The 15,337-nt window shown below is 43.4% G+C and overlaps 1 protein-coding gene across 1 annotated transcript; it reads left to right on the plus strand.

Annotated features, from left to right (window-relative positions):
* The first annotated feature begins 728 nt into the window (after positions 1–728).
* MSANTD1 (Myb/SANT DNA binding domain containing 1) lies at positions 729–7,740 on the plus strand. The gene is made up of 3 exons (XM_069976394.1): positions 729–982; positions 4,722–4,994; positions 7,014–7,740. The coding sequence occupies exons 1-3, from the start codon at positions 729–731 to the stop codon at positions 7,252–7,254; spliced, it is 768 nt and encodes a 255-aa protein (XP_069832495.1). The 3' UTR covers positions 7,255–7,740.
* The last annotated feature ends 7,597 nt before the right edge of the window (positions 7,741–15,337 follow it).

Consider the following 15,337-nt stretch of genomic DNA (forward strand, 5'->3'; position numbering starts at 1 on the left):
TTGCCCATAATAATCGTGGCCATCTTTCTTGACCCCAAACATCAATACGTAATAATAACCCCCCCCCCCCCCCATTATATTTCTATAGAACCACCATCCCTTACATCCACATCCTTTATTAACATTCTATCCATAGAGCCCCGGCTTTGTGTGTTCGCTCTCTTTTCTTTTCTGTCTCTTTGAGAGAGAGAGAGGAAAAAAAAAAAAAGCAAATGCCATAAAGAACAACTTAAAAGCTTCTTGTAGAAAGCGTGACCCCACAGACCGTGCGGATCTTTTATCGCCGCCGCACCATTTTTTTTTTTAAGTGTTTAAAAGCTTTAATATTGAAGGCCTGTCAACTTTGTCCTGATTATTTGGCTTTCAGTTAAAAGGTTTTTGTTGTTGTAGCTTATGCCGTTGCTCTGTTTCTATGGGAACGTGACATCAAGCTGACGTTTTCCTGTTTAAAAGCTTTTAACTAAATTCCAGCCTGTCAGCTGTAGGCCCCATTTTATGCTCTCAGACTTCAATCTGTTGCAAAAGGGTTTCATATGTTCTCTTGTCATTCAAATGCTCCATCCAGCCATACACATGCACCGGGCCGGCTGTGCAAAGGGGATTGCAACTTAAATATCACCTCCGAGCTGGGAATAAGGGGGTTGGTGGTGGTGGAGGAGGAAGAAGAAGAAGAGGAGAGGGGGGGTCTGTCTCTCTTTTAAAAGCCCTTTCATCTGCTTCCTTGAGCAATGGCTGCAGCCGAGGTGCCCAGTTACCTGCTCTCCTCTCAGAGCGAGAAGCACAGGAGGGCCCGAAACTGGACCGACGCCGAGATGAGGGGTCTCATGTTGGTCTGGGAGGAATTCTTCGAGGAGCTCAAGCAAACTAAGAGGAACGCCAAAGTTTACGAACGCATGGCCAATAAGCTTTTCGAGATGACCGGAGAACACCGGCACGGCGAGGAGATCAAGATTAAGATTACCAATATGACTTTCCAGTACAGGTGAGTCGGATTAACCCACGCCTTTAATGGTCTCTAGGCAGAGAGGATTCTGGGATTGCACTGACTTGACTTGCATTGAGTCATGCCTTTAATCTCCTCAAGCTGTGGTTCTCCAGCTGTTGCAAAACTACAATTCCCAGCATGCCCGGACAGCCGAAGGCTGTCCGGGCATGCTGGGAGTTGTAGTTTTGCATCAGCTGGAGAGTAGGGTACAGTGATCTAGTCAGTATGATAAGGAAACAGTGCCACACTTGTTGCCGTCTGGTATTGCAGCACAGCCCCATTAAAGTGAATAGAACTGAGATGCAATACTGCACATTACCTGAAGACAGGTGTGGCGCTATAAAAAAAAACAACAACTGCAGCTTCCTTGCAGAATCAGTGCCACCTGTCATGTTTTTTTCTAATCCTTATCCAGGACTGTGTGTGGCGTTGCAGCTCAGTGAATGGGGCTTAGCTGCAATACCGTACATGACCTTACGACAGGTGTGGCGCTCTATTTGGGGGGGGAAAAAAAAGTACAGCCATGTTTTTTCTAATCCTTATCCAGGACTGTGTGTGGCGTTGCAGCTCAGTGAATGGGGCTGAGCTGCAATACCGTACATGACCTTTCGACAGGTGTGGCGCTCTATTTGTGGGGGGAAAAAAAGTACAGCCATGTTTTTTCTAATCCTTATCCAGGACTGTGTGTGGCGTTGCAGCTCAGTGAATAGGGCTGAGCTGCAATACCGTACATGGCCTGTAGATAGGTGTGGCGCTATAACAAAAAAAAGGATTAAAAACCATAGTTGCCCAGTTTGCTTGATATAGCATAGGGCTGAACTGCTATACTGCACATGACCTTTAGACTGGTGTGGCACTGTATTTAAAAGCCAGCAGCCATGTTTTACTAATTCTTATCTAGGATTGCAGCTCAGTTTTCTTCCAGTGAATGGGCTGAGCTGCAATACCGCACACAACCTGTAGACAGGTGTGGTGCTATAATAATAATAAAAATAAAGTTCAAAAATCATGGCGGCCTTTTTCCAGAAACAGTGCCATGCTTGTCCTCTGTTTATGTGTGGTATTGTAGCTCAGTTGCAATTAAGTAATTAGGGCTTAGATGCAATACCGCACATGACCTGCAGACAGGTGTGGAGCTGTTTTTGGAAGAAAGAATGTTTCTCTAATCATTTCTTATAAAAACTATGGACGCTTTCTTCCACAAACAGCACCTCTCCTGTACTCAGTTTGGGTGTAGGGTTTGCAGTTGAAGCAAATGGGGCTGAATTGTTATACCACACACAACCTGAGGACAGGGGTGGCGCTGTCTTCTCAAGAAAGTTGCTGTAATTTTTCAAATCCTAGATAACCTCTTTAACTTTATAGATTTTATGCCGATTTATGGTCTGTGTTATCTGATAGTTTATCATAGTTACAACAATAATGTCATCTATAAATATTCTAGTTTAGGCCATTACATGCAATCTAAAAGGCAGTAGGAAGGGGCTGGCAGTGTGGCCCTTTAAGTACAGAGTCCTATGTAAGTTTAGTCATTCTTTTTTTTTTTTTTTAACGTACATACGTAAGTTTAGTCATTCTGACCCTGTTAGGAATCATTGATTAAGGTCACAGCTGAAAGAGTCCATCAGAACTAGGTAAAGGGCGGCACCTACTTACATGATATAAACATTACATCTGCAAATACAGTAATATATACTCCAGGGGCTCCTGTTTATTATACTGGTGTAAGATCTCTGACCCCAATCTCCTCAATGTTAAGATGCGGGCACAGTGGGGGTCATCATTTAATAGGACTACATGTGGGGATTTACTGGGGTGCTGCTAAAGTTTATTCTATACAAAGTTTCCATCCATAGAGTTGTGATGTGTTTGGGTGGGGGGCCCTGCATTTAGACCCTACTCCCTAATCCTATGACTTGCTGTCACTCATAGACACTTCTATATCAGAGATGAGTTTGTGGTATTGACACATCATATGGTAACCAATCAGAACACAGTCAGCTCTGCTACATCTGACATAAACTACACAAAAGTCACTGGGCAGCATTAGTTATGGTTTGGGCATTTTAACCCTTTCCTCTACAGTAGTTGTTTTCTCCTTCCCAAATTCCCACCAGTTAGATAAGGACCATAGAACAGATATATATATATATATATATATATATATATATATATATATATATATATATATACACATAGTACTGTGTCTGGGTCAGATGTTGTTGTATTGTATATTAACAATTTAGAGTGATCAGCCATAACATTAAAACAGTGAATAACGTGTATCATATGGTGACAATGGCTCCGGTCAGGTGTAATATATTAATATGTAATCTAGTGTGATGATCTCAGAGACTATGACAAGGGCCAAATTGTGGTAATGACTGGGTCAGGTCATCTCCAGATTGGCTGATGTTGTGGAGTATACAGTGTTAGGGCCCTGTATACTGGACAACCAAGAACCAGGAACAGCCATGGGCTCCTCTCCTGCCCCCTAGTGGCAGATGCCAGGATAATGCAGCAGCCACACTGCAAATATTATTCAGGAATAGTTATGCAATAGCTGGAGACCCAGATTGTTGGGAACCACTGACATTTGGGATGTGTACAATGTACAGGCAGTGTAATAGCGGCCACTACTGGTCACAGTAGGTATTTTTTCTTTTTTTTCCATGCAATTCTCTCTCTTAGAAAGTTAAAGGAAGTTCTGTGCTGGTCGATTCTGAGAATGCGGCAAGGAAAAACGAAAAAGTTCCTCGCTTCAGTGCTACATAGTATATTCTGTCATTACATTGCATTTTGAATTGAAGAAAATTGTGGGAAACTGTAGAATTCATTTCCTACTCTTCAGTCTATTCACCATAATGAACATATCACGTGCAAGGAGCAGCCCTGGCCAGGATAAGAGGAGGTATCTGTGGTGACCATTATGGGGGCATCTCTAGTAGCACCTTGTGGGTACATTTATAAAAGGGGTTATTGAGGATTCGAAAATCACGGCCGATTTCCTCAAGAAACAGCACCACCCATGTCCTCAGTTTGGTATTACAGCTCCGTTCCATTGAAATGAATGGAGCTGAATATCGCACACAACCTGAGGACAGAGGTGGCGCTGTTTCTGCAACAAAGTAGTGCATCTCCCCTTACATGCTCTCCCCAGTAACCATGCTGCAGGAAATTTTCAAATATTTTCTTTCTTCTTTGACCGCGGACTCTTCAGATTTTACTGTTTTCTGTTACAAGCCAGTAACCTATAAAACGCAGCTGCCGGGCTCCACAACATCACCAGTAAGTCGTAGCGATGGAGCGGTATTCCCGTAACCTTAGTGTTTCCCAGTGGAGAAAATGTGAACACAACTTGCGATGCCATGAGGAGCCCTATAATATGCTGTGTCCTGTCTTATGTCTGTAATATTATATATATATATATATATATATAAAATTAATTTTTTATAATAATTATTATTATTTATTATTTTGCAAAGTTTTTTGTATTGTGAGGATGGAAACTTTAGTTCTAGTGGGTTCTATTTTTTAGGGGAGGGGAAAGAGTTGTCCCCATCACCTGCTGTCAGTTCTGTGATCCTGTGTTATCTGCCTCCAGCTGTATAATAGACATGTTGACCAGTGACCCTGCCCCCAGTGTATGCAGCACAAGATGAAAAGCATCAGGCCATTTTTATAATAATTTATATATATATTTTATACTTTATTATCACTGTTTGTCATTCCATAGGAAGCTGAAATGTATGACGGATGGAGAGTCCGTTCCTCCTGACTGGCCTTACTTTAAGACCATTGACAGGATCCTGTCTAAACTACCAGAACCGATTGATGGAAAGTTACAGCCGGGACCTTCCACATCTCAAACAGAGGCCTCCCAGTCCCCATCTGCTAAGTCCACCCCTCTCTACCTTCCCTATAACCAATTCACATACGAGGAAAGGGAAGGTTGTTTCGAAGACGACAATTCTGAAAGCTCAACAAGCCTGCAATCCTATAAACTAAGGTACGTTACTGGATGGGTTGATTTCTTTAGAAAGTCACTATTGTATAATTGGTCCGCAGTGTTGACATTCTCTTTATTGGAATAAACCTTTACACAATGGAGAATCCAATCTTAAGTTTCAACCTTGGCCAAAGCCACAGCAGAATATCCAGAGTTGACATAAAAATTCAGCTGGTTGCCCATGGAAACAGACAACAGTTTATCTCCTTCCTGTTGTCAGGCATTTAAAGCGGCATTAGACGGGTCAAAAGTTACTCCAAATGACTGTAATGCTTTAAAGGGGTTATCCAAGATTAGAAGAAGCACAGCTACTTTCTTACAAAAACAGCATCACCCTGTGTGTGGTATGTTTATCTACTTCATTTTATGTTTATCTACTCCTGAATAACCCCTTAAATGTTTTGCTCCACTTGTGCAACGGTCATATGACTTCCCACAATGCATTCCTAGGAGGAATCTTAACTGAAGAAAAACGAACTGCCATAAAATGTTTAAAAGGGCATCAATGCTACCCTGTTTTCCCGAAAATTAGACATCCTGTGAAAATAAGACCTACATTGCTAAATTGGTAAATATAAGGCCTCCCCGTAAGTAAGACATAGAAAAGTGCTTTGTTTGGAACCATGGCCACAGAACACCAGTCCATGCAGCTGTGATTCTTTTTAGCTGCCACCATTGTTTCCTACCTTCACCGTTTGTTGCAGAGCAGCTGCCCCCAACCCCTTTTTTTTCTTTTCTGTGAATGTCACTTGTAAGTGTGCAGGCAAGGCATCAAGAGGCCCGTCACCTGCCCCCCATGCCCGTTGTCCCCTACCGCCAGATGTAGAGCTGCACAGTCTGACGTTATCCTGTTGCCTGCCTCCATATCATACGCTGTCCCTGCTGTGCTGTACGAGTGTGCTGTGGTGAGCTCCCCCTGGTGGCCGGAAGCCACCATACTGTACGCTCTGTCCCTGCTATGCGAGTCTGCTGTAATGAGCTCCCCTGGTGGTCGGAAGCTGCAGTACCGTCCTTGCTGTACAAGTGGTCAAGGAAGAGTATATAATGAGACATCCCCTAAAAAATAAGACCTAGCGCATCTTGGGGAGCAAAAATTTATATAAGACTGTCTTATTTTCGGAGAAACAGGGTATATTGTAGTGAAGCAAACCCCAATGACTAGGGCTGGTCTTACCTGTATATAACTTGTTGCACAAAACACATCAGCCAACCCTGTGGGGTGACTCCAGAAATTAAATAGAAGTTTTAATTGTTTTTGTATGGTACATAAGTTTACTTTATGTATGTAACTTTTATTTGGTCACTGTATGGTAGTATGTGAGCACTGCATGGTGGTGCTATATATATATATATATATATATATATATATATATATATATATATATATATAATTTTTTTTGTTAATGTTTGTTGTTCACATGTAGCGTGTATGCTATGCACATCTTATGTTGCGTTCAATTATTTGTTTATATTGCATTATTCTCCTATTATAATCTATTATATTATAAACTCCTGAGAATATAAATTGCGTGTGAACGTACTCCTACTGACTATGTAGGGCTATAATGCAGGCATCTGTATGAAAGTGTCCAACATAGGGCACTATATTCTATGACTCAGGTGTCAAACTCATGCCTTCCAGCTGTTACAAAACTACAATTCCCATCATGCCTGGACAGCCAGGAAAGCTAAAGCTTTGGCTGTCTAGGCATGATGGGAATTGTGTTTTGCAACAGCTGGAGAGCCATGAGTTTGACATCACTGTTCTATGACATCACAAAGTACCCTAATAGGGGCCTAATGGAAGGGAAACACATACAACACCATCAAACATAATGTCGGACTTGCCAAAGATTTAAAAAGGTCTCAGCAGCCCCATATAGATCCTATGTTGTACTGCCCACCATAAATGTTCCCAATAGAGGTAAATGACCGTCTTGAAATAAAACCTACAATTTATGTTCTTCAATGTATCTACAGTAATATATCAATATAAAAACTTTTTGCGTTTTCTACCAGATCTGGCGAGAGGGCCATCAAAAAAAGGAAACTGCAAAGTTGTAGTTTTCAGAAGAAGAAATTGAAGATTATGGAGAACATGTTAGAGGAACACAAGAGGCTGAGCCGAGCCATGGAGGAGACCTGCCGGGAAGTGAGACGGATCTTGGACCAGCAAAACATCATTCAAGTACAGAGCCTACAGCTCCAGGAGAGGATGATGAATCTACTAGAGAGGATGATCACTAAATCTTCTCCTTAAGGAGATCTACCAGATCTTATGGCTCCAGAGCCACCACCTATCTCCTTGTTCCGGTGCCTTTTGGGCCTTTCATGGTTGCTGGTAGGACAAAGGACGCCAGGATGATGGATTCCTTGAGGAAGACTAATAGTAAAGGCCTCAAGGATGTGTTGACCCACAAAGAAGACAGAGCACTTATATGTGGAATATTATAATTATAAAAACAATCATGTGTGAGATTTTAGACTTTAAGGCAGAATATCCACTGCTGTAACCCTATAAACATGATTCACTTTTCCTATGCAGAACTTCTGCCTGTATCTCGTGTTGTGGATTCTGCAGAATGGATGACACCAGGTTGCCTAGCAACCACTCGATTTCCTGTATGGGTGTCCACAACGTCTGTACATGTTGCTAAGTGTGCTGAAGTGGTCACAGGAAGTTCTATACACTCACCAGGGGACTCTATGCTACATAGGCTTGTGGTCCTCTAATTCAGGTATCAGGATGGATGGAAAGATTGCTTAAAAATCATACAACATACAGTTGCTAGATAGGTTATTGTATCTGTACAATGCTCCAACATAAGGGGGTGAATTAAAGGTACTCCATACATACATGCATCCAAATATAACCTTGTTGCCTATCCAATCATGGCTACCTTATTCCACTAATAGCGCCACACCTGACCCTAGGTTGTGCCTGGTATTGCAGCTCAGTTCCATTCAAGTGAACTGGACTGAGCTGCAATTTCATAGACAACCTGAGGACATCATGGCAACATTTTATTATTTTCTCCTCCAAGTCTATGATACTACTCACAAACATATGCACTGGCGTCTATGAGCATGAATAGTTGCTGCACCCATCGTAGAGGCTTCGTGATACTAGATGCCACCATTTTCTTTTATATAATAACAGAAAGTAAAGTGATGCAAAAAGCATATGATGACATAGCCTCTTCTCTGTATATGACGTGTATACAGGTCTTATGACGTCCTATAATATATACATATAGCTTATATTATACAAATACTTATATTTATAAGCCACGTAGCACTACGTCAATAGATCTCTGGTTGCGGTCATTGAATGGCATACTTATTAAAGTAAATCTGTGAGGCCCTAATTGCCTTCTGAGCGGGCGGCACCGCTAAATAGATATCAATAAAAAAATTCAGAACACACCTATATATACCTATATATTTTTATTTAAAAAAAAACACCTTTATTTGGGCTGCGACCGGTGTGAAAGAGGCGTAGCCTATTATTCCCTGGGCCTTAGTACTGCTCCGTCTTACCATGCTATATACTCGAACCCTGCATGAACAGAGACGTGCACTGCGCATACAACACAAGGAACAATACACTAATTACACAAAAAATAGCTGTGTTTTTTTTATGACAGTCAAAGGTATTTTCTGGATGCTTCTACTGATTTCTATCCAGTGGTGCCACCAGCTTGCTAAGCTGTCAGTGGGTTACGGATTTACCTTAAGGCCTCATTCAGATGATATTTTTCGGGTTATGAAAGATTACGTTAGGTCTATTAAAGTCAATGGGCGCCCTGCTAGTATACAGCAGAATGTTGAAATACCTCTTCTCTTTCTTGTTACTGATTGGCTACTGTAGCTGTCAATCACTAGGCCCTACCCATAACTAGTGCTATCACATTAATAGCGCCAACCAATAATAGACCAGAGACCTAAGTGTATTGTACAGAGATGAAATGAAGGTATGAATATTTTTTCTTATATATATGAAGAACAAGTTGTGATGTGAAGAGAATCCATCCCCATTATTTTCTATGATGCCGGAGATATTTGGGGAATCAGAGCCGTATTTTGTTGATAGATACAGATGTGATCTATTTTTTCATGTTGTGTTATTTGTGGCTTATACCATCCAGCACCAATGACCATTGCATTGCATTGTTACTGTTAGTACATGTCAGGTAATAAAAGAAATATATAGTAATTACAGTAATGGTTAATTGCAGTATACTCCTGTATTGTCCGATGCCAAGGTGGCAGCATGTGCCAGCCCTGTAGTACTACTGCCCCTGCACACACTGGTTTGCCAAGGAGTCAACATATCTGTAGTTAGGGATATAAGATCACAGCTTTCTGCAGAAAATCCAAAACACTTAGGCCGCAAAAGTTGGATGCAGCCCTAGGGGGTCCTGGAAAACATGGATACAACCATAGACCATAGGCTGTATTGCATGTTTTCCAGGACTCCCAAGTGTTGCATCCAACTTCTTCAGCCACCGGCAATCAAATGCCGCATGTTTGGGTTCACATGAATCTGAGTGTGCTCGAGATTTGCTCATCTCTAATGACAGCCATATGCAAGGAATCACTGTGCAGCTTGGAAGTTAAAATAAAAATTGAAAATTGAAAATATTGAATTTGGGATGACCCTTCAAAATGGTAAAGTCTGCCATCCTGAGCACTTAACAGAGTTCATGTGGGACCTGGGATCCTCTGGAGACGGGCCATGCAGAAAGTAAAGTTGGATTTTGTTATAAGCTGCTGACCTTTAAATCCAGGTGCGCTGCCCGTCACATTATTACGGCTTTATTATTCAGCACAGGGGAATGGAGCACTAAGGGGAAAAAATATTGATTTGCATTCCTTATTCTAGCCAAATATTACATTTATATTCGTAAGCAGAGCCCAATGCTACAGGCCATTAACCACGGCACCAACATCCGAGCCAAATGGAAATTTATCATTTAGAACGGAAGTAAGTGACATATAAAACCTATTCCTATAAATGATATCATTAGAGGTAACAATACCCGAAAGCTACAATACCCAGAGATTACTTCTGAATGAAAGTGGCATTATTTTTCAGTGTCAGTCTGACGCCCCCTGCAGCTGCAAGTTTCCTATGCACCTGTGTAAAGTTTTCTCTCAGGTTTACAGAGTGGGAGATGGTCTAAGTGTATTCTATGTTTTCCCCACTAGGTGTCCCTACTGTGTTTTATGTAACTTACTTTGTGCACAGCTGAAGAAAGTACTGGGTTGATTGTCCGTTGTCACATGTCATTCTTTTGTCCAGTTGTAGGTGCAGACTCCTTTTTTCTGTCCTATACTATCCCTTCTCTCTCACACACAGCTCCCATCAATCACAGGGAACCTTGGTGAGCCTCTAGAAAAGGAGTTTAGTTCCTGACGGGAGGCGTTCAGTCTTGTCAGAGAGAGAAAGAGAGCAAGACAAGGTTCCTGTTGCAGTCAAGCCAGGACCTGGCTCCGGCCAGGACTCTTTGTCAGGGACACAGAGACCTATTTCTTCTTCTAAACCAAGCAACCCCCTCAGGAGGAAAAGGACGTCCTCTGAAGAACACCTTGCCCACACCAGGGATACGAGCAACACAGTACAGGGCAGTGACCTGGATCCAGTTAGTCAATGACCCCAGTGGAACAAAGCTGCAGTTAGCCTGCGTATTCCACTGCGTAATGCATGGCTATCCTGGAAAGGTTCGGGAAGTCTGCTCATCCCAGAGCAGGGACCTGGGGCCATGTACTACCCTCACAGGACAGGTACCTCAAAACTGTAGGGCATTAGGCAGTTCAGTAAACGTAGTAAACGAGTATGAGGTTCTTCTCTTCTCCTCATCTATACCCTGCTACGCTATCCCAGGCAGAGTACAGCACTACATTGGCCAGGGCCTTCAAAATGCTCTACTACTCCATTCTCTTAAGCTCACAACTTAACACTTCTTTGCTTTCCTTTCCATTCGTCTCAGCCTGTTATGACGACGACTTAAGGTCACATCTATTCTATGCAGAGTTTGCCACCCAGATGTTTTTAGATCTTTACAATCTCCTACCATTGTCACAATTGATGCCAAATTCAGACAATCCCCTAATCTAAAAAAAAAAAAATTATATGTATATACAGTCTGTTATTTTCAGAAAATAAAATATGTCAACCTGTTTTATCATGCCCAGTGCTTCTGCTCCTCCCTGACACCTCTGTCTAATCCCCTGTGCCCATATACCCTGTAGTCAATCACTGGCCTCAGCAGTAGATGGAACAAGCAGGTGATATCTGCAGGGAAATAAACTGTCTGCCCCCTCATGTACACTGTGCCCCTGTCTGCCCCCTCATGTAGTGTGCCCCTGTCTGCCACCTCATGTAGTGTGCCAGTGTCTGCCCCTCCATGTTGTGTGCCCCTGTCTGCCCCTCCATGTAGTGTGCCAGTGTCTGCCCCTCCATGTTGTGTGCCCCTGTCTGCCCCTCCATGTAGTGTGCCACTGTCTGCCCCCTCATGTACACTGTGCCCCTGTCTGCTCCCTCATGTGGTGTGCCCCTGTCTGCCCCCTCATGTTGTGTGCCACTATGCCCCCTCATGTAGTGTGCAACTATGCCCCCTCATGTAGTGTGCCCCTGTCCGCCCCTCCATGTAGTGTGCCACTTTCTGCCCCTCCATGTTGTGTGCCACTATGCTCCCTCATGGACTGTGCCACTGTCTGCCCCTCCATGTAGTGTGCCCCTGTCCGCCCCTCCATGTAGGGTGCCCTTGTCTGCCCCCTCCTGTAGTGTGCCACTGTCTGTCCCATCATGTAGTGTGCCCCTGTCTGCCCCCTCATGTAGGGTGCCCTTGTCTGCCCCCTCCTGTAGTGTGCCACTCTCTGCCCCTCCATGTAGTGTGCCACTTTCTGCCCCTCCATGTTGTGTGCCCCTGTCCACCCCTCCATGTACATTGTGCCTATCTGCCCCCTCATGTACTGTACCACTGTCTGTCCCATCATGTAGTGTGCCCCTGTCTGCCCCCTCATGTAGGGTGCCCTTGTCTGCCCCCTCCTGTAGTGTGCCACTCTCTGCTCCTCCATGTAGTGTGCCTCTGTCTGCCCCTTCCATATACACTGTGCAGGCCTGTACATTATTGTTTCCCAGCCTGTGACTCTTCTGCTGTTGCAAAACTACAACTCCCATAATGACCAGTCAGTAGGTTGGAAAGTACAGCCTATATTACTCTGCTCACCAGGTTCTGCTCTTCTCTGGCACTCTGGGCTCCTCTAGTCAGGTCTGGCTGCTATGTATGGAGGCGGAGCTAATCGCTCTGCTCCTCATTACACAGAGCAGAAGTACCAGAGGCAGGAGAGGGAGCCGAGGGCTCCTGCCAGCAGTCTATACTGCTGTATCAGAGATGGCTGATATAACTGTAATATGGAGGGAGAATAGACTGCAGGATTACTCACAGCAGTTCTCCCGAACCGACTGCCATTATTACAGCTGATTTGGGAGAACTGCAGAGTGACAGGATGTAACTCTGCATATGGGCCAGGCCGGGCCACAGGGGACCGCTGTGACCCCTATAGCTACGACACTGCCTCCATAATCAGTCAGTGCCTCCATAATCAGTCAGTGCCTCCATATTATTGTCAGTCATAGTCAGGACTTCCATAATCACAGTCAGTGCCTCCATAATCAGTCAGTGCCTCCATAATCAGTCAGTGCCTCCATATTATTGTCAGTCATAGTCAGGACTTCCATAATCACAGTCAGTGCCTCTATATTATTGTCAGTCATAGTCAGCGCCTCCAAAATCACAGTCAGTGCCTCCATATTATTGTCAGTCACAGTGTCTCCATATTATTGTCAGTCATAGTCAGTGCCTCCATAATCACAGTCAGTGCCTCCACATTATTGTCAGTCATAGTCAGATCCTCCAAAATCACAGTCAGTGCCTCCATATTATTGTCAGTCATAGTCAGCGCCTCCATATTATTGTCAGACATAGTTGGTACCTCCACATTATTGTCAGTCACAGCCAGAGCCTCTTAAAGTGAACCTATCTAGGGGTTAGATGATGCTAATCTGCTCACAGAGACTTATAGGGCAGGGGGCAGTGCTTCCACATTGGTTTTGCCTGTGCGCTGCTGTACTGTTGTTCTGAAAACTTAATTTTTATTAAAATAAAGATTAGGGTATTTGGACACTGGGGGGGGGGGGGGGTTCTTTACTCATCTGCACCAATTTGCTGGCTGTCAGCTCCTGTATAAAGACCACTAGTGAATAGCTTCTACCACTCGATGAATGCCATACACTCCGTGCCCCAGCAGCATTGCTGATCCCTTTTAATGATCCTATAAGATTAGCAGCGTAGTTAGTGACCCCATAACATGCACTAGGGGGCAACTGTACCGGATGTAATCACATTGCAGGAGAACACCGATGCAACCACAAGAAGAACATATCTACATCATCACTATAGTGCATTGGGTTTAGCCATCTGTATCAGTCAATAAAGACCTCGGTTAAAAGGAAAAATTTACTTTTATTTGTTGTGAAAAATGAGTTTGCTACAATGTGAGAAAAGTGGAAAGAAGAATTGGTGCAGTCTACAAACTGAGCATTAGAGGGCGCTCACATTTCTCTGTGCTCTGAAATCAATATATTCTGCTCTCTGGACATCTGGAATCACTAGATTTCACTCCAGACTCTGAATCTGATGTAATGGAGAATTATTATTCCTGCTAAACGCACATCAGTATCCAGGCTGCAACACATGACTGCGCCGCATAATGACACCGGGACGGATTTCTTCATTGCCCCTTGTTGATGTATTTATGAGGAATCATTCACAGATTATAGAATATATTCAGTATTAGATTAGACAGTGCTCACCACTGCCTTGTAAGTAGTTTTAAGATGAACACAACCGATGCTTTATGGGTATTTCTATGTTAAAGGGGAACTATCAGTAGGTTAGACAAATCTAACTTGCTCCTAGCCCCCTATTGCACAGGAGACGCAGAGGAGGAAGGTATGTCTCTTACCTTCCTCCTCGGTGCTATTCTAGTGCAGTTAGCCATGCGCTCCATGGTCCAGCGAGACCATTAGGAGCACTTTCCCTCTCTCTCCCTCTCCTCCCCCTTCCCTTCTGAGACGGCTGATGAAAACAAGTCCCTGGCAGGCTTTATCTGCAACTTTGTAGCTGCCTTGTAATGCTGGGTTATTCTGGAGGTCAAGTTTCTAATGAACTCGCTGTGATAAACTCTCCCAGAATTACAAAGTTGCTACAATGTTGCAGATAAAGCCTGCCAGGGATGTGTTTACATCAGCCGTCTCAGAAGGGGGGGAGGGGAGACAGAGAGAAAAGCTCACACACAGATTTTTGTGTCTTCAGCAGAAAGCAGCCGCTGAGAACTGGGTGAAGGAGACTGAATAGATAATAACAAGTATGGAACAAATTGTTAGTTTCAGCATAGGCAGCAACATATGAAATGTTATGTTTCAGTGTAATACCCCTTTAAGATCTAGGAGTGAAGTCTTATAGGGGTTATTCAGTACTATAAACACACAACTGCTTTTAGCCAAACACAGCACCACCCCTGTCCTCAGGTTGTGTGTGGTATAACAGCTTAGCTGCATACCAAATACGACCCATTGAATAGAGAGGCGCTATTTTTCTAATCCTGGAAGTCAATGCGATGCTAGTCTCTAGGTGCCATATAGTTTTAGGGTCCTTCTTACACATATATAAATGACTGTACTCTGGACTATAAACCCCACTGGACGTTCATTACCTGCATCGGAAGTCAGCTCACAGCTCAGCTCATTGTGGATTGAAACACTGAACAATTTCAGGAAAAAGAAGAATGGGGAGTCGTAGGAAGGTCACCGCGCTGGTGGTGGAGAGTTTAGATAAGCAGCTCCAGGACTGATGAAGAACATCGATGAGCGCCAGCTGATAGCACAACACTGCATAGAAACTATCATTGTGCTATTATAAGATGTATTATCGAATAAATGATTACTTACTAGACCTATTAGGTGTTCCTATTACCCCCTCCTACAGTGTGATGGTGCAAGACGCAAACACGTGGATTCAAGGATAACTGCAGAATGATGAACTTTACTGAACAGTCTCTTAAAGATACAGCACATGGTATACAAGAGCCTTGTTCGCAACGTGCAGTTTTGAGCTTAAGAATCAGTTTGCCAGGGAGCCCCCTTTAAAGGGTTACTTCAGTAAAAAATCTTTTTCTTTCAAATCAATTGGTTTCAGAATGTTATATAGATTTGTAATTTACTTCTATTTAAAAATCTCCAGTCTTCCAGTACTTATCAGCAGCTGTTTGTCCGG

This window comes from Dendropsophus ebraccatus, chromosome 7 (assembly GCF_027789765.1).
Source record: "Dendropsophus ebraccatus isolate aDenEbr1 chromosome 7, aDenEbr1.pat, whole genome shotgun sequence".
Lineage (NCBI taxonomy): Eukaryota > Metazoa > Chordata > Amphibia > Anura > Hylidae > Dendropsophus > Dendropsophus ebraccatus.